The 20,180-nt window shown below is 46.5% G+C and overlaps 1 protein-coding gene across 5 annotated transcripts in view; it reads left to right on the top strand.

Moving 5' to 3' along the window:
- GLYR1 (glyoxylate reductase 1 homolog) overlaps positions 1-20,180 on the top strand; it is a 138,833-nt gene that overhangs the window by 18,683 nt on the left and 99,970 nt on the right. For 4 of the 5 annotated variants that reach the window (XM_063935037.1, XM_063935039.1, XM_063935038.1 and 1 more), the window contains exons 5-6: positions 9,543-9,608; positions 16,096-16,284. In XM_063935037.1, coding sequence (XP_063791107.1) covers positions 9,543-9,608; positions 16,096-16,284 — 255 coding nt within the window. The remainder of the gene's footprint in view (positions 1-9,542; positions 9,609-16,095; positions 16,285-20,180) is intronic. The other variant, XM_063935040.1, reaches the window with a different exon arrangement.

Raw genomic sequence — 20,180 nt, forward strand, 5'->3', positions numbered from 1 at the left:
ACCCGGATTTCTGTGTTTCCTGATTTTGCGGTCGACGTCCAGAAGGAGAGAGCCCAGCTCCTTCCAATTAAGAGACGTCTCCGGGAGCTCAATCTCCCTTATGCTATGCTCTTTCCCTCAAAGTTGCGGGTGGTCGCAGGAGGAGAGACTAAATAATTTTTGACCCCGCGGGAGGCGGCGACGTGGCTTGACCGGCAGTTCCCGGCGGGGCGTGCTCTGGCAAATGACTGAATGTCGCAGCTGCCCGCTGACTGGGCTGTGATTTATGTCATTAAGTATTTGTGTATACAGCTATTGCATTAATGTTTGTTGACTTTTTCTTTTTTCCTACTAGGGGGTCAATACAGCCTTTATTGGTAGTATACTAAATGTTGCACTTGATATTGGGTCCCTGCATGTTAGGGGGTTGGGTGCTTATTTGGCCCTGGGGGGGTTGGGTTATGGCGGGGGAGCAGTGCCTGCTTTTGACCGCTGTATTTTTTGTCCTCTTTACTAGTTATTTAGTTTTGAAGGGGTTTTTTTTGGAATTAGGTATGCCACAGTTCGGGCCGGTATACAGGGTGGGGGGTTGTATGGGGGGGAAGGGAGGATTTAATGGGTGGTTGTTTTATAAGCATTGCTGTTGCGACATGTTTAGAGAAATTTTTCGCAGGCGGTTACTTTTCTGTCTCTTTCAAATAACAATGTTGTGGGCACATTTGGCACTTGGTGCTCTTATGTATTATGGCATCACTTAGTCTAAAAATGTTATCCTTGAATGTGCTGGGCCTTAACGATAAAATTAAAAGGGCCCTGGTGCTTCGGCAGATTAGGCAGTACTCCGCAGATGTTGTTTGTCTTATGGAGACGCACCTGGAGGGAGCCAAAGTTCTATCTCTTAAAAAGCCATGGATTGGGTGGCTATACCACTCCACTCATACCTCCCACTCCAGAGGCGTCTCCATTCTGATCCGTAGATCTGTCCCGTTTGTTTTGGACCAGGCCCAGGTGGATCAATGGGGACGATATATTTTTCTTAAATGTCAGATAAATTCCATGTCTTTATTATTGTTAGCTATTTACATTCCTCCACCGTACTCCCCGGAGGTTCTACGCAAGGCTGCTGATTTTATGTCCCTTTACCCCAATATTCCCACTGTCTGCATTGGGGACTTTAATAATGTCATGGATCTTAGAGTGGATAGATTCAGCACCAATGCTACTGTGCCTCGCCCACGTCCGGGTAACTTTGCTCTGTTAGTGGAGGGTATGGGTTTGGTGGACGTCTGGAGGGCGCGGCATCCAGCTGCTCAACAGTTCTCCTGCTTCTCCCCTACTTACTCCTCCTTTTCTAGGATTGATATGGCCCTGGTCTCCCCCTGTTTAATTCCCAAAATTGTTGATATCCAGTATGCAACTAGAGGTATCTCTGACCATTCACCAGTACTGTTGAATCTGGATACTGGGGGTACCCGGGGACAGTTGTTTTGGAAATTTAACTCATTCTGGCTGTCACAGATGGGCACTGGAGCGGAGCTTGAGCTTGCTTGGCGGGAGTTCTTGGAGCTAAACGGGGGTACTGCTGGACCAGCAATCCTCTGGGACACATTTAAAGCATTTATACGTGGTTCCCTAATTAGACGGGTTGCTACCTTAAAAAATGGTTACAAACGCCAAGAAATGGAACTTGAAGCGTCCTGTAGGTCCCTAGAAATACAATATTTGCAAGATGGATTGATTGCCTCCAAGGACGCATGGTTGCTTGCGCAGTCCAAATGGAGGAACTGTCTGTCTGATAAAGCTAAATACCGTTTGCTGTATGCCCAACACTCTTATTATGCTACAGGCGATAGACCTGGTACTTATCTAGCACATTTAGCGGCGGCAGATAAATTCTCTAATACTGTCCTGGCGATAGGTGGGGATGACGGTGTAACTTATGTAAAAACTCCGGAAATAGCGGACCAATTTGTTGATTATTATAAAAGTCTGTATAGTACGAGACTATCGGCTGATTTAACCGAAATAGATGATTATCTTGCTGGTATACCATTGCCCTCGCTCTCTAATGTGGCGGTTGAATTCCTGGACTCCCCTTTGTCATTGACGGAGATTGAAACAGCCATCAAATCATTTCCTGGAGGCAAGGCACCAGGGCTAGATGGAATTCCTATTGAGCTATATAAGAAGCATATTGACTTTTATGCCCCTAGATTACTTACTCTGTTCAATGACTTGTTGAAGTTGGGGTCGCTGCCAGATTCCATGACTGAGGCTTTGATAATAGTGCTATTGAAACCGGATAAGAACCCAGAGCGGGTAGATTCATATAGACCTATCTCGCTACTTACAACTGATGTCAAGGTGTTAGCAAAGATCCTGGCACTTAGACTCAACTCCGTTATTACCCAAATTATACACACAGATCAGACTGGTTTCGTACCGGGGCGGTCCACTCTAACTAACCTTAGGCGCTTGTTCACGCACTTACAGGGCCCTCGCGGGGACGCCGACACTTCTGTTGTAGTGTCTCTCGACGCTGCTAAAGCTTTTGATTCAGTGGAGTGGGCGTTCTTGTGGGGGTCTATGGCCCGCTTCGGTATTGGACCACGCTTTATACGGTGGGTCAAGTTACTTTACTCCACCCCATTAGCCAGGGTCTCGATAAATGGATTTATTTCCTCTGCATTCCCTCTGGCCAGGGGTACAAGACAGGGCTGCCCGCTATCCCCTATCCTTTTTGCTCTAGCAGTGGAGCCCTTGGCGTGCTTGGTGCGTTCTGACCTGCGGGTGGGGGGGTTCCGGGTGGGCCCCACCACGGACAAGATTGCTCTATACGCGGATGATTTTCTGCTGTTTATATCAGACTACTGCAACACCATGCCGCACGTGTTGCGTATTATTGACACCTATGGCGGGTATTCAGGCTTGTCCATAAATTGGGATAAGTCCTGCATATTGCCCTTTCGGGGTGCTTGTCCTGGGGTCCCGCCCGTGGCCCTCCCTCTTCGCTGGGTGGACTCATTCAAGTACTTGGGAATCTGGGTCACAAATAATCCTTCTCAATACTTTTCCCTTAACATAAAACCTCACATGGATTATTTGCACTCCCGTATTGCGGTGTGGGGGACTCTACCTCTAACTATAACGGGTAGAATTAATTTAGTGAAAATGGTGGCCCTGCCTAAGTTGCTGTATGCGCTACAGCACTCCCCTGTTTATCTCCCATTAAAAACCTTTCGGAGAATAGATAGTCTTCTGTCCTCTGTCGTATGGTCTAAACGTCGGGTCAGAATAAAATTAGACACCCTCACGCGCCCACGTGACTCTGGGGGCCTGGGCCTCCCTAAATTCAGATTATATTATCTAGCGGCACAAATGGTACATATTAGTAAGTGGTTACATGATCCTGGTAGAGATGAATTGATTTCCCGAATTCTCTATGTAACCGATCGGAATTGCACCCCATTACAACTACTGTTGAGTGACAATGTATCGCTACTTAACCTTCCCATTGTCAAACAAGCAATTATGGTATGGAGACAGACGCATAGATTGCTCCAGGGAGAGGGTTGGGATCCGGAAACACCTCTAGCCTATGCACATTCTTTTAATGAGCTTACATCGTTGCAGATGAGGGAGGTCTGGAGCAGCTGGGGAGTGCAGTCTCTTGGGCAATTGTATCATATGGGGGTATTTAAGTCTTTCCAACAATTGCAGGAGGATTATAATATTCCTACCTTCTATTTCTATCGATATCTACAACTCCGCCATGCTTGTCAAACTCAATTTGCAAACACTTCCCTGATGCTCCGGGACACACCAGTTAGGGAACTATTTGTTAAGCTTCAAAATTGTACTATTTCCATATTCTATTCGGCTCTACTGCGTGCTTATCATTGTGAGACCCTTCTTTCTCTTAAATCTAGATGGGAAAGTGATTTGGGGCCCATATCTAATGATACCTGGGAGAATGCACTGGGTGCCTCTAGACTGGCGACCACAGCGGTCCGTTACCAACAGGTGCATCTTTTTGTTTTACATAGAGTCTATATTACTCCTGAGAGGTTGATGAGATTCGGAGGAAGAATGGATTCTAAATGTCCCAAGTGTACTCTAGATGGGGGCACCTTTTGGCACATGATTTGGTCCTGTAGGATAGTTAATGCCTTCTGGCAGGATGTACTCAAGATTGTGGTTTCCACTGGTATACCTGCTGATGTGCTGACCCCCCCTGTGTGTGTGCTGGCGGTGGTGGATGAGGAGTTGCTGGATGCCCCCTCCAGGCGTTACGTTATCAACATGTGTGCTCTTGCACAGGTTTCTATAGCCCGGTCGTGGATGGCACCTGATGGCCCAGATATTGACTCATGGATTGCTTTAGTGAATACTACAGTGGCGCATGAAAGATTTGTCTATGTATCCAGGAAAGCCATTAATAAATATTATGCGATATGGGATAGATGGTTGTCATCACCATATGTTGGGGGTGCCTGCACTACAATATCTGCGGATGCAAGTTTAGCTTTAACATAATCACCCCGAAGCTACCTGATGAGGCTAGGAAATTGTGCTGCTTGCACAATATTGTTATTTACTATGTAGCCCACCCGAGGCACTACTTCCTGTATTTGATATGGTTGTATTCAGCGGTTCTGGAAAGATGTATTCTTTTCTTTTTTGTGTATGTATTTGTAGGTATGTGTAAATATGTGTATATATATATATATATATGCATAGGTGTATGTGTGCATATAGATATATATATGGGTGAAGTGACGTGTCGGCCGGGTTCAATAACAGATGTCAACCGATTACAATATAGGTCTGTGCGTGATATGCTATATGTTGCCTGATACTATTGTCGTCAGTAATGCTTTAGGTTTATGTTGTATTTTTGTTTTGTAACATGTACAAAAAAGGAAACAAATTTCAATAAAAATTGTTGAATTTAAAAAAAAAAAAGACGTCGTCTTATATATGAGGGATGCACAGAGGGATATTTGCCGGCTGGCATCCAGAATTAAGGCACTGTCCATTCTGCCAGGGGGGTATTAGAGACCCGGCAGTGGACAGGTGATGCTGACTTTAAAAGGCACATGGAGATTCTGCCTTATAAGGGTGAGGAATTGTTTGGGGATGGTCTCTGGGACCTCGTATCCGCAGCATCAGCTGGGAAGAAAAATTTTTACCTCGGGTTTCCTCACAGCCTAAGAAAGCACCGTATTTTCAGGTACAGTCCTTTCGGCTTCAGAAAAGCAAGCGGGTCAAAGGCGCTTCCTTTCTGCACAGAGACAAGGGAAGAAGGAAAAAGCTGCACCAGACAGCCAGTTCCCAGGATCAAAAATCTTCCCCCGCTTCCTCGGAGTCCACCGCATGACGCTGGGGCTCCACAGGTGGAGACAAGTGCGGTGGGGGCGCGTCTCGGGAACTTCAGGGACCAGTGGGCTTGCCCACAGGTGGATCCCTAGGTTCTGCAAGTAGTATCACAGGGATACAAGCTGGAGTTCGAGGCGACTCCCCCTCGCCGTTACCTCACATCAGCCTTGCCTGCTGAGAAAGGGAGGTAGTACTGGCGGCAATTCACAAGCTGTACTTCCAGCAGGTGAAATCAAGGTACCCCTCCTTCAACAAGGCCGGGGTTACTATTCCAAAATTTTTGGGGTACCGAAACCAGACGGTTCGGTGAGACCCATTCTAAAATTGAAATCCTTGAACACTTATATACGAAGGTTCAAGTTCAAAATGGAATCGCTCAGGGCGATTATTGCAAGCCTGGAGAATTTCATGGTATCACTGGACATCAAGGATGCTTACCTGCATGTCCCTATTTACCCTCCTCACCAGGAGTACCTCAAAATTGTGGTACAGGATTGTCATTACCAATTCCAGACGTTGCCGTTGGTCTGTCCCCGGCACCGAGGGTATTTACCAAGGTAATGGCCGAAATAATTATCCCGTACTTGGACGATCTCCTTATAAAGACGAGGTCCAGGGAGCAGTTGTTCGTCGGAGTAGCACTATCTCGGGAAGTGCTACAACAGCACGGCTGGATTCTGAATATTCCAAAGTCGCAGCTGGTTCCTACGACGCGTCTACTGTTCCTGGGTGTGGTTCTGGACACAACAAGAAAAAAGGGTTTCTCCCGGAGGAGAAGTCCAAGGAGTTGTCGTCTCTAGACAGAGACCTCCTAATACAAATACAGGTGTCGGTGCATCAATGCACGCGAGCCCTGGAAAAGATGGTAGCTTCTTACGAAGAAATTCCATTCGGCAGGTTCCATGCAAGGATCTTCCAGTGGGATCTGTTGGACAAGTGGTCCGGGTCGCATCTTCAGATGCATCGGCGGATAACCCTGTCTCCAAGGGCCAGGGTGTCGCGGTTGTGGTGGCTGCAGAGTGCTCATCTTCGAGAGGGCCGCAGATTCGGCATACAGGACTGGGTCCTGGTGACCACGGATGCCAGCCTTCGAGGCTGGGGGGCAGTCACACAGGGAAGAAACTTCCAAGGAAAGTCAGGAGACTTCCCTACACATAAATATTCTGGAACTAAGGGCCATTTACAATGCCCTAAGTCAGGCTACACCCCTGCTTCAACACCAGCCGGTGCTGATCCAGTCAGACAACATCACGGCGGTCGCTCATGTAAACCGACAGGGCGGCACAAGAAGCAGGATGGCGATGGCAGAAGCCACAAGGATTCTCCGATGGGCGGAAAATCATGTGTTAGCACTGTCAGCAGTGTTCATTCCGGGAGTGGACAACTGGGAAGCAGACTTTCTCAGCAGACACGACCTCCACCCGGGAGAGTGGGGACTTCATCCAGAAGTCTTCCAAATGATTGTACACCGTTGGGAAAGGCCACAGGTGGACATGATGGCGTCCCGCCTCAACAAAAAGCTAAAAAGATATTGCGCCAGGTCAAGGGACCCTCAGGCGATAGCTGTGGACGCTCTGGTAACACCGTGGGTGCACCAGTCTGTGTATGTGTTCCCTTCTCTGCCTCTCATACCCAGGGTAATGAGAATAATAAGAAGGAGAGGAGTAAGAACTATACTCATGGTTCCGGATTGGCCAAGAAGAGCTTGGTACCCAGAACTCCCAGAAATGATCTCAGAGGACCCATGGCCTCTGCCGCTCAGGCAGGACCTGCTGCAGCAGGGGGCCTGTCTGTTCCAAGACGTACCGCGGCCGCGTTTGACGGCATGGCGGTTGAACGCCGGATCCTGAAGGAAAAGGGCATTCCGGAGGAAGTTATCCCTACGCTAATTAAAGCTATGAAAGAAGTGAACGCAAACCATTATCACCGCATATGGCGGAAATATGTTGCGTGCTGTGAGGCCAGGAAGGCCCCAACGGAGGAATTTCAGCTAGGTCGATTTCTGCACTTCCTACAGTCAGGGGTGACTATGGGCCTAAAATTGGGTTCCATTAAGGTCCAGATTTCGGCTCTATCGATTTTCTTCCAAAATAGAACTGGCTTCACTGCCTGAAGTTCAGACTTTTGTTAAGGGAGTGCTGCATAGTCAGCCCCCGTTTGTGCCTCCAGGGGCACCGTGGGATCTCAACGTGGTGTTGGATTTCCTGAAGTCGCATTGGGTTGAGCCACTTAAATCCGTGGAGCTAAAATACCTCACGTGGAAAGTGGTCATGCTGTTGGCCTTGGCGTCGGCCAGGCGTGTATCAGAATTGGCGGTTTTGTCATGCAAATGCCCTTATCTGATTTTTTTATATGGATAGGGCGGAATTGAGGACTCGTTCCCAATTCCTTCCTAAGGTGGTATCAGTTTTTCATGTGAACCAACCTATTGTGGTGCCTGCGGCTACTTGGGACTTGGAGGATTCCAAGTTACTGGACGTAGTCAGGGCCCTGAAAAATATTTGTTTCCAGGACGGCTGGAGTCAGGAAGACTGACTCGCTATTTATCCTGTATGCACCCAACAAGCTGGGTGCTCCTGCTTCTAAGCAGACTATTGCTCGCTGGATCTGTAGCACGATTCAACTTGCACATTCTGCGGCTGGACTGCCGCACCCTAAATCTGTAAAAGCCCATTCCACGAGGAAAGTGGGCTCTTCTTGGGCGGCTGCCCGAGGGGTCTCGGCTTTACAAATTTGCCGAGCTGTTACTTGGTCGGGTTCAAACACTTTTGCAAGAGTCTACAAGTTTGATACCCTGGCTGAGGAGGACCTAGAGTTTGCTCATTCGGTGCTGCAGAGTCATCCGCACTCTCCCGCCCGTTTGGGAGCTTTGGTATAATCCCCATGGTCCTTACGGAGTCCCAGCATCCACTTAGGACGTCAGAGAAAATAAGATTTTACTCACCGGTAAATCTATTTCTCGTAGTCCGTAGTGGATGCTGGGCGCCCATCCCAAGTGCGGATTGTCTGCAATACTTGTATATAGTTATTGTTTAACTAAAGGGTTATTGTTCTGAGCCATCTGTTGAGAGGCTCAATTATATTTCATACTGTTAACTGGGTATAGTATCACGAGTTATACGGTGTGATTGGTGTGGCTGGTATGAGTCTTACCTGGGATTCAAAATCCTTCCTTATTGTGTCAGCTCTTCCGGGCACAGTATCCTAACTGAGGTCTGGAGGAGGGTCATAGTGGGAGGAGCCAGTGCACACCAGGTAGTCCTAAAGCTTTCTTTAGTTGTGCCCAGTCTCCTGCGGAGCCGCTATTCCCCATGGTCCTTACGGAGTCCCAGCATCCACTACGGACTACGAGAAATAGATTTACCGGTGAGTAAATTCTTATTTTCTTTTTGGTCTATTTTTAGACATGTCTGGCTTGTGAGCCCCTGACTTCTGTACTCACTGCACCATTATTATCCCTGGTTAGCGGTCCTAAGAGCGGGTCTGGTAAGCAGGCCCACTCCAAAGGCACATATTAACACACACACACGCACGCACGCACGCGCGCGCGCGCGCACACACACACACACACACACAAGCACACCTGCTGATCATTTCCACACGGCTCTTTAATGTACCGTTTTGCAGGGAGGGGTTTTAGACAGCACGGTTCCCTCCAGCACTGCACATTCAGGCAATGCAGCCACCGCATGTAAGTCATTCAACTCTTTTTACTTATTGAATGCCTAGCAGTAATGGGTTTTATTTAAATTAAATAGGCTTACCAAATATATAGATTCTCCTACCCCCCCCCCTTCCCCCCCTACCCCGGAGAAGTGTAATATCCCACCCGAATTCACCTATATACATCAACAACATGCCTGACCCACATAAACACATCTCTAGGTCACTATTGTGCTTTAAAGACTAAGGGGGACATGTACTAAGCAGTGATAAAAGTGGAGAATGGAGCCAGTGGAGAAGTTGCCCGTGGCAACCAATCAGCTGCTCTGTATACGTTTATAGCATGCAAATTATAAATGTTACGTCAATGCTGATTGGTTGCCACTGGCTCGCTTCCCCACTTTTATCACTGCTTAGTACATGTCCCCCTAAGTGATCTTCATTTTGCTACAGAAATACTTTTTTTTTTTTTCTCTTTTAGGGAGTTATTAACCTGATGTTTTGTGCTTTTATTCTGTCAGTTCTACAGTAGATTGAAATGGATCATTTGTAAATCATTTTGTCCAACGTTTGAGATGCAAAAACAGGTGAATGAAGTCTCATAATTGAATAGCTTTTTCATGCAACTGTGTTTTATTTTTATGCTGAAAGCCCAAAGTTTGCTTCTAATTGAATTGCCCCTTTTAGCTGATGCATGCATATCTCCAGCTGGTGGACGTGTGGAGAACTGCACAGCCTGGTGGAAGAAGACATTCTACTCACTCTAATGCTTCTGATTCATTTTCCAGACCAGACTGGATGTATTTTAGGAGACGCATGTATTTTTGTGGATGTGACTCACGCTATGACTGAGCCCACTTTAATCTGAGATCATGCTTTGGTGTGGTTCTCCCTATCTTTAAATAGTGAGGATATTCTAAACCAGTGCTTCTCAAGTCACCCCCTTGGGATACAATAGCAGTGCATGTTTTCCAGGTCTCCTCACAGAATCGCAAGTGAATTTAATAACCACCTGTGGATCTTTTAAAACGTCTGTAATGAAAATGGGAGGCATTCGATATCCCGGCGCCCTGCATACCGGTGCCGGGAACTCGACCGCCGGGATACCGGCAACTATTCTCCCTCTTGGGGTGTCCACCCCTGGAGGGCCCCGTGCCCTCAACGTGGCGAGTGCAGCAAGCCCGCAAAGGGGCTCTATTGCGCTCACCCCGCTGCCGGCATTCTGGCGGTCAGGAACCCGACACCGGTATGCTGGGCGCCGTAATCCCTAGTGCCGGTAGTGCCGGTATAGCGTAGTACACCCAATGAAAATACCTGTGCTCCTGCAAGTAGATGTGGAAAACATGCCCTGTTAGTGTGTACCGAGGACTGGGTTTATGAAGCACTGTTCCAAACCATAGAGATTCCCTGTCAGACTGTAATCTATTAAGACTATCTAGAGCAGGGGTATTCAACATCCGACTGTGGAACTACAAATCCCTGCATGCCCTGCCACCGTGTAAATTGCACTAGTAGCAAAACTATGGAAGGACATGCTGGGATGAGTAGTACCACAACAGCTGGAGGTCTGCATGTTGTATGCTCCTGATCTACAGCATAAATGGTATATTTTCTTGCCGATAATCCGCATTACACTGAGCCGTACTTTCCTGGCAGACCAAGGCAGCAATGTGAAATAAAGGAGATGGACCTGTACGATAGTGCAAATACAGGTAGTTGTCTGCATGTAGGGTAAATACGGGCTGCTTTTCCATGTAGCCCACAAATATTGGACAGCTTGGTTTTTTACTCTACAATTTTTAGATTTTAGTTTGGACCCACTCCACCCAAATCTAAGTTTCTAAGTGTCTGTGTGAAAAGGTCCCAGAAAAAATCCAGAGTCCAGTGACCATGGAATCCAACCGAGGTAGTTTGCAGGGTGGGGTCCCCAGAAGGAGCTGGGTTAAGTGGCAGTGTGATTGGGTAGGTCCTGTTCACATTATAGGGAGAACCGGATTCCCGGCACTTGGAGATCATGTCATCTCTAACCGCTAACAGACGGTTTCCACTGTACCCGTGTGCTGACCTGGAGATGCTGTGTCGATGGGGTTCTGTCCCGGATTGGAAATGTGTTCTAAATACTAGGTCAGACCTGGGATTTTGGTGTTAAAAGGGGTATATCTTTACTCCCAACTCAGAATCCGGCTCTAAGTGAGGCCTACCCTACCTGTTGCTCTGCAGCTGTTGTGAAACTACACATCCCAGCATGCCCTGGCATGGTTTTAGCTTTCCCTAATGGCAAAACTGTGACAGGGCATGCTGGGACTTGTAGTTTCATAACGGTTGGAGAGCCACAGGCCAGACCTGCCCTAAGTCATGGAAACCAGCTCTCTAATAATCTCTCCATAAGCTTTTTGGTTATTGGGACAACCCTATGGAAACCATATTAGTTTACGGCAAATCACTGAGGTGCAGTTGGAATATTGAAATGAATAACTATGGAGGACAATCCTGCAATTTCACACTAGATAGACCCGTAAACTCACCCGTCTGGCCCTGGAGATTTTCAGGCGAGAGGTTTTTTTTAATTTTTATAATTTTGTATTATCAGGAGGTGTGTTATGTTCCAGTTGTTGATATTGTGTCAGCAGGGTTCAATCCTGCTTCTATTAATGTATTGCCAATACAGGGTGAGATCTCTCATCCTACAGACCTCGTTAACACTCTAACAAACTAATTGGCTGAAGATTAAACCGGTTTCACATGGCAAAAATGTCCTGTGTCCAATATTGTGAGGGAAAACGCTGCAGGAACCTAATAGTGTAACGAGCCTTGATGCAGAAAAATCTTTTGACCTAATTAGCTGGGGTCAATTATGCAAAATGCTAAACCGGAAGGAAAAGAATGGATTTGTAGCTATGTGATCAATATATATAACACCTATAACTGCTTTGTATCTGATCCGTTGTTTGTGCAGAGGGGAACAGGGCTGGTTGTCCATCATCTTCCCTTCTGGCGCAGTTATGGAAGTTGTACTTCCTCAGACATTACTGTAGGGTCGTAGACAATTAGACTGGCCCATTATTTGTAGCCAGGCCTGGGGAGTCCGTTCTAGCCATCAAACAAATTACTGACCATTGCAACAAATATTCAGATTCTAAAAGGGTTCTTGCCAAACTGGAGATAATCCCTAACGTAGGCTGGACGTGCACTGTGCCCATTTACCAGTCGCTAGGCCTATATTTATGAGCCATGCCAGGCTTTACACTGTTATTACCGCTTTACATTAACAGCTCCACCCTGCCAAGCAGCCGCGGCATAGCCTGTAGTGTTTTTGTTAAATACATACGTAGGATACGGTTTTATTTTTAGAGTTGGGATTAGACTGGCAGAGGTACAGTCAGCCAGAACATGGGTGTATAATGTTCCTTCATTTAATAGTACTCGCCTCCGTGGCGCAGTTCTGCCTCAGTTTGACGTCTCTAATTACAGACCGGAAAACAAGATGTTTAACCCATTAACCCCCAGGGGGTCTTCTTTTATTGATTAAATGTATTCTTTTAATTTACTACTGAATTATTTTAAGTGCGTGTAGAAACCCTTCGTGAGACGTCCTGTTTTTATACAGCGGTCTTCTCTCCCTTATGAGGTCTTAGTCTTGTACTCATCAGCAGGGCCCAGTTATACAGATCTGGTCAGAGATGAGGTGCCAGCTTGGTCAAACGCGGGCCCTCGTTTGTGGTCATCCGATAGATCTGATCTGGCAGAATTAAACTGTTATACACCTGGAGATAGGGCCTTTACATTGTGCAATGGGCAAGCGGTGTAGGAAATGGCTTAAACAGAACAGACTTTATTACTAGGGGCAGCAGTCTACATTGATCTTTTTTTGACAGCAGTTTAAGACCCCCATACATCAGCAGTCATGTAAAACATATGCAGGTTCTGAGATTTGTCCCCAGATTTAAAGGTTCCCCAATACACCAAACTGCACCCATACTGTACAGTACAGATATTTTTCAGTGATTTGCAGATCATTTTCAGCAAATACAGGTCTGACAATCTTGAAAGGCCCATCAGTTTACTAGAAACGGTCTGCAGATCTGCCGATTGTTACATAACACTAGCAATCTACAGCCCCAATTAGTCTGTGAAATCCAATGTGTCGGACAACCTGATTTACCAACCCCAATCGATTTTTGGTCTGAATCTATGATGGGTGAACCTCATGTACTGCAAATGTATTTGCACAATCATCTGCAAAACGGCGAATTCCCCCAATTAATTTCTGATGTATGGGGGGCCTTTAGTTAACTTGAGGGGAGGGGCCTTCTTGAACCTCTGCAGGGCTATAGCACATGAGATCTTTTCATTGGGAGATGGAAATGTTGGCTGAAGTTACATTACATAGGTTTTCCTGTTATCTTCCCAGTGTTGCATTTCCTAGTTTAAAAGGAATTAACTGGAATTAAAAGGTTAAACTACCAATCTGCCGAAAAGGAAGCGTCCCTATCCGAGGGACAATGGGGGTAATGCAGACCTGATCGCAGCAGCAAATTTGTTAGCAGTTGGGCAAAACCATGTGCAGTGCAGGTGGGGCAGATATAACATGTGCAGAGAGAGTTAGACTTGGGTGTGGTGTGTTCAATCTGCAATCTAAATTGCAGTGTAAAAATAAAGCAGCCAGTATTTACCCTGCACAGAAACAAAATAACCCACCCAAATCTAACTCTCTCTGCACATGTTACATCTGCCCACCCCCCTGCAGTGCACATGGTTTTGCCCAACTGCTAACAAATTTTCTGCAACGATCAGGTCTGCATTACCCCCATTGTCCCTCGGATAGGGACGCTTCCTTTTGGCAGATGGGTAGTTTATCTGTGTTACCCATGTGTAGAACCATTGCATCCTATAGATGGAGACACACTCCTGTTCTATCCTCACATGTCACAGGAGGATTTGTTCTGTACTCTCTCCTACACTCAGCTGCTATTACACCAGTACACAGACTCCTGGCAGCAGCCGCTGTGTGTTCTACAGGATATCACCGGGGTGGTGAATCCATCATTCTGGGCTTGTCCTGTCCGGGATGTTTGTTTAGGGATCTGGCCAAGTACTAGGTTGCTCTAATGTTGCAGATGTTCTTATGTGATGTGCTGACAGTATTGTACCTAACGCCCCACACTTCATACAGAGCATCTGACAGTTTTGGAGGCAGCTGTATTTGTTATATTCATGTACTGTTGTGTGCAGCTGCCTTCTGGTTACATAGGGCTTGATGTGTTTTATCTCTGCTTTACTATCTGTATGATCATTTTACATGAAGTAAATCCTTTCCACTGATTGTCTAAACAGCGGTCCACGTACCAAACCATTCACTAGTTCTTCTCTCCACCCTTCCATATTCCAATGAATGGTTGCCACCTCCCTACCAAGTTAACGAACTAGCTTCTATTGGCAGACAGTGTTGGACTATATTGGTCTGGCATTGTCAGCCTGTACAAGAATAAGATCTCCCACTACAGACTAGCTATCCTCCAATACTCCTTAGTAGCCTAGCAGCTATAGTGCATCTAGTCTATTATTATTATTATTATTATTATTATTATTATTATTATTATTATTTTTTACAAATTAATTTTATTGATATTTTCAAAAATACGAACATCAAATGGCAATCAGAGATACAACATCAAAAAATTCCCAAAGCCATACACATTAATGAGACTCGTAAAGGGAATGCAACATTTCCATTAACATATCGTATCTCTTAAAACATAGATAAAATTACAACTTCTTATATATAGAAAAAGAAAAAAGAGGAAAAAATGGCAGAGGGAAAGGAAAGACGAAGAATAAGAAAGAGAGAGCTGAGAGAGAGAGAGGAGTACAGTGACTCCCAAGATAAAGAAGGAAAGGGTATCACAAGAGAAGAGCGTTAGAGGGAATGGGGGGGTTATCTCCTCCCGACTCAGAGAGCCTTGACGCAACAACAGCGGGCTACTCAAAATTGATAGAAAATAAGGTATCCCTTAAAGGGAAGATTTATAATGGGTTGTCCCTTTGTATTCCAGCCAAGGGCTCCAAGTAGCAGTGAAGGATGGGTTTCTCACTTCTAGTGACCAAATGAGGTCCTCCATTGCCATATAATGATCTAGGCGGGCATTCCATTCCTTCATGGTAGGAATCACTGTAGATTTCCAGTGTACTGGGATGACTGCCTTAGAGGCACTCAAGATATGGCGTAGTAGCGATTTCTTGAGTTGATGCCTGGGTGTACGCGTAAGATTTAATAGCCAAAAACTAGGACAGGAGGGTAAATCCTCACCAAGAATAATTTTAGCTGCCTCTACCACCTTGGTGCATCTAGTCTATTAAGTTAGTACCAAGTGGCCTCATTCTAAGCATGGAATTCCATTACTGGTAATGTGCCGCCCAGTGTAGCTGTGACTGATCGGCCGTCATGCAGCGTGTATGTATATAATAACATATATCCAGGAGAGGGAGAGTAAAAGAGATGAGGAGTCAGGCACTTCAGTGTCTATATCCAAAACTGTAGGGGGCAGCTCTGAGCCCAGCCTGGCAGAAGCCTATGAGGAGTGTAACCATTTAAGGTTTCTACTAGTTATCAGCTCATTAAAATGACGGAACAGCAGAACAGTAATGTCAGCTGTGCTGCCCGAACAGAGCAACTCCTTCAGGTGCCATCTAGTGGCCACCGGCGTGCAAAACACTTGAATTCTCCCCATAGAGGTTAGGAGCAGCCTTTTATTATATAGGATAGGCAATTTGTCCAACCATTAGAAGGTTCGATGCATCTACTTCAAGTGAATCTAATAACTTTGAATTATAACGTTATGGTATAGAATGTATATTTGTGACATTCATGCAGCTGGATTTTTGAGTATTGTGGTGTTTTGAAATATATTATTGTTATTATTTACAACGTTATATAGCACTAGCATATTCATAAAATGACTTGTTTATATCTCCGTTCTAAATAAACACTATGTCCTCGATGTAACATAGGTTACTGGTTCTCCTCTGTTATGCATTCCGGTGACCCAGTCGATGTTTCTCGCTGTCATTCCACAGAACGCTGGAGAAGACAAGGGCAAGAAGGGGGAAGGGAAGGCTAAGAAGGCCAGCGGAGAACGGGCTAAGAAAGCCAGCGGAGAACGCAAGAAGCCCACAAAGCCCCCAAAGCCTGGCACTAAGTTGTCACAGAAAAAGCCCAATGATCAGAGCCCACGCAAACGTGGAAGGCCGCCCAAGGAAGACAAGGTTTGTAATTCCTGAGACTTCCAGTAGATGGAGACAACAGATAATGGAACAGGATATGTTTGTGCTCAGTTTAAATGGCCACTAAACCTTTATGGTTTCTTCCTGATTGGTGGTGACGTAACTTCCGGTAGCATGTCTGTAATGAAAGGCTTCATTACATACAGTTGTTGTTGTTGGCTGTGATCAGCTGTGTATCGCTTGGGTACTTCAGCAGAAGCCTCAATTTCATCCCAAATGATAATATTGTCTCACAATCTGAGATGTCTGACTGTGATTATTGGCCACGTTGGTAGAACCAGTGGGTGAATGACGCCAGTGTACGCACTGCCCATCCATGTATATGTGACCCGATAGATAAGACGCTCATCCTATCGCTGCACTTGGTCAGAGCAGCTGGATTGGCCCCATGTGGCCCCTTTTGATGTATTTTTCTCATTGTTGTGAATCACTTATTGACATAAAGAAACATCATATAAAGGGATAGTATCACGGGAACGCAATATAATGATCCACAGTGCAGTCTCGCTGGCATGGACAGAGCATGGCGCATAGGATAATTCACTGATATATAGGGATGTGACTGATTATGTGTGCTGCAATATGACACCCCCCACCCCCATTATAACACTATATAGGGATGTGACTGATCGCTAGGGGGAAACTGCACCCCCAGTATAACACTGATCTAATGGGATGTGACTGATCACTAGGGGGGTTGCTGCAGTATAACCCCCCCCCACCCCCCCAGTATAGCACTGATATATAGGGATGTGGCTGATCACTAGGGGGGAGCTGCAGTATGACCCCCAGTATAACACTGATATATAGGGATGTGACTGATAACTAGGGGTGTTGCTGCAGTATGACCCCCTCCCCCCCAGTATATAACACTGATATATAGGGGTGTGACTGATCACTAGGGGGGGAGCTTCAGTATGAAACCCCCCCCCCCCCCCCCCCAGTATAACACTGATAATATAGGGATGTGACTGATAACTAGGGGGGGTTGCTGCAGTATGACCCTCCAGTATAACACTGATATAATGGGATGTGACTGATCACTAGGGGGGAGCTGCAGTATGATCCCCAGTATAACACTGATATAATGGGATGTGACTGATCACTAGGGGGGAGCTGCAGTATGATCCCCAGTATAACACTGATATAATGGGATGTGACTGATCACTAGGGGGGAGCTGCAGTATAACACTGATATATAGGGATATGACTGATCACTAGGGGGGAGCTGCAGTATGACCCGCAGTACAACACTGATATATAGGGATGTGACTGATTACTAGGGGGGAGCTGCAGTATGACCCGCAATATAACACGGATATATAGGGATGTGACTGATCACTAGGGGGGAGCTGCAGTATGACCCGCAGTATAACACTGATATATAGGGATGTGACTGATCACTAGGGGGGAGCTGCAGTATGACCCGCAGTATAACACTGATATATAGGGATATGACTGATCACTAGGGGGGAGCTGCAGTATGACCACCAGTATAACTCTGATATAATGGGATGTGACTGATCACTAGGGGGGAGCTGCAGTATGACCCGCAGTACAACACTGATATATAGGGATGTGACTGATAACTAGGGGGGAGCTGCAGTATGACCCGCAGTATAACACTGATATATAGGGATGTGACTGATCACTAGGGGGGAGCTGCAGTATAACACTGATATATAGGGATATGACTGATCACTAGGGGGGAGCTGCAGTATGACCCGCAGTACAACACTGATATATAGGGATGTGACTGATCACTAGGGGGGAGCTGCAGTATGACCCGCAGTATAACACTGATATATCAGGATTTTGGTACTTACTGATAAATCCCTTTCTCCGATTCCACAGGGGCCACTGGAGCGTAGTTACAATGGGGAAATAGTAGGCAGTAATTGGGAGCTGGCACTTTAAAATTCTCACACTGTGGCTAGCTCCTCCCCTACTATCTTCCCCCCAAGCCAGTCTACGTAAAACTGTGCCCGAGGAGAGCTGGAATAAACAAACCTTATAAGGTAGAGGAGGTTAATGAAGCCCTGTAAACCAGGATAACACAAACCAAACCTGGAACAGAACCTAACAAACAGGCTAGCCCGAACACAACAAGCAGTCACATGGTGATCTGCAAACCGTTAAGCAAAAAAACAAGGAGGAACAGCGCTGGGCGGGCGTCCAGTGGCCCCTGTGGAATCGGAGAAAGGGATTTATCGGTAAGTACCAAAATCCTGATTTCTCTTTCATCCACTAGGGGCCACTGGAGCGTAGTTACAATGGGGACGTCCCAGAGCTCCCAAAACGGGTGGGAGAGCGCTGAGAGTCCTGTAAAACCGCTCGGCCAATCTGTGATGCCGAGGCCGCAAACGTGTCAAACTTGTAGAATTTGACAAAATGAATGTCGGTCTGACCTAGTAGCCGCACGACAAAGTATTCATGGAGAGCCCACGGGCAGCTGCCCACGAAGGTCCCACAACGCGCGTAGAGCGCGCTGAAATGGAAAACGGAGGCTCCCGAGCCACCGCCAATAAGACTCTCTGATGGTCAGATGTATCCAACGGCCCAGTGTATGCTGGGACCCCAGTTATTTAGTACGGGAGCATCGTACAGAAACAAAGAAGAAAACACTTCGTCGAATAGCCTAAGACCTCTGTAGAGAGAGTCGGCGAGCCCTGACAACATTCAAAGAGGGCTGAAAAACACTAGTGTCAGACATATATGAAAAACGGACATCCCCCCCGGAAGAAAAGACTGCTGAGTCTGAAGCTCCATCGGGGGAGTTGTCAATAGAGTACTCCCTGAAAGACAGCTCGAACTTACGGCTGCCAGGCTAAACTCTTTTGGAAGAGAACCTAAAGGGCAGAGACCTAAAATTCAGGTCAATGTAGGTTGAAGTGCAGCCGAGCGAAACCTCCCAGAAAAACCAGAGATGACGGCTGAATGTAACTGAAAGAAGGAGAAAACCCCTGTTATCCTCACTATGCCCCATAAAGTTTTCCAAAAGTGGCAAAAGCGAAAAGAGGTACCAGACTTCTGAAATCGGGGCCCAGTAGGCATAACCGAACTAGGAAACTCCTCCCTTCCGAGGTCTCGTGAACAGTCACGCGGTTAAATGAAACCAGTGTAAGATTGAACAAAGAAAAAGGACCCTGTTGAAGTAGACAGTCCAGTCGAGGTAGGAGCCAAGGCTCCTCTACTGACAACCGGTGCAGGCTGGATCTTTAAGTCATGCGTGGCCCAACCGGAGCCACAGAGAGGAATAGCACGCATTCTCCCGTCCTGTGTTACCGAAAGTGAGGTAGAAATAGAAAAGGAGGCAGGATAGACTAACCCGAAACTCCAAGGAGCCCTGAGGTCATCCTCGGCTACTGCCGCCAGAGCTCATGTCCGAGAGTAGTAAAGGGTTAAAGAGTCAGTCAGAACGCCCGGAGGTTGATCCGAAATCTCCGCCAACAGCGGACCAGCTGACAAAACACAGAGGAATGTCCTCTCACCCGGGAGTCTGAACTGTCGGCTTGACCTGGAAAGAAGATTGTTGTCCTCTGCACAGAGGGGAATGTAGGCGACCACTCATTGCGTCGCAACTTGACTGAAGAAAGAGAGTACTCGGTGCCGAGGAAGGAAAAATCCTCTGACGGACCGTGTTGAGAAACATCTACGAGGAGCATAAATTGGATCCGTGTCGACCCAGAAACTCCTGGATCCTCCGGATATTCAGAAGCCACCTAATCTGCAGAGTGAGATATTAGCAGTAGATTGTGCCATTAGGGAACAAACGTCACTTCCTGCCCTTGAAAAAGAGATATTCTGAGATCTTCCTGAACCCTGTGGGAGCGGAAGAGAGACCGAATGGACTGTAATGCGAATCTGGTTCAAAACTA

Source organism: Pseudophryne corroboree, chromosome 7, assembly GCF_028390025.1.
Source record: "Pseudophryne corroboree isolate aPseCor3 chromosome 7, aPseCor3.hap2, whole genome shotgun sequence".
Taxonomy (NCBI): domain Eukaryota; kingdom Metazoa; phylum Chordata; class Amphibia; order Anura; family Myobatrachidae; genus Pseudophryne; species Pseudophryne corroboree.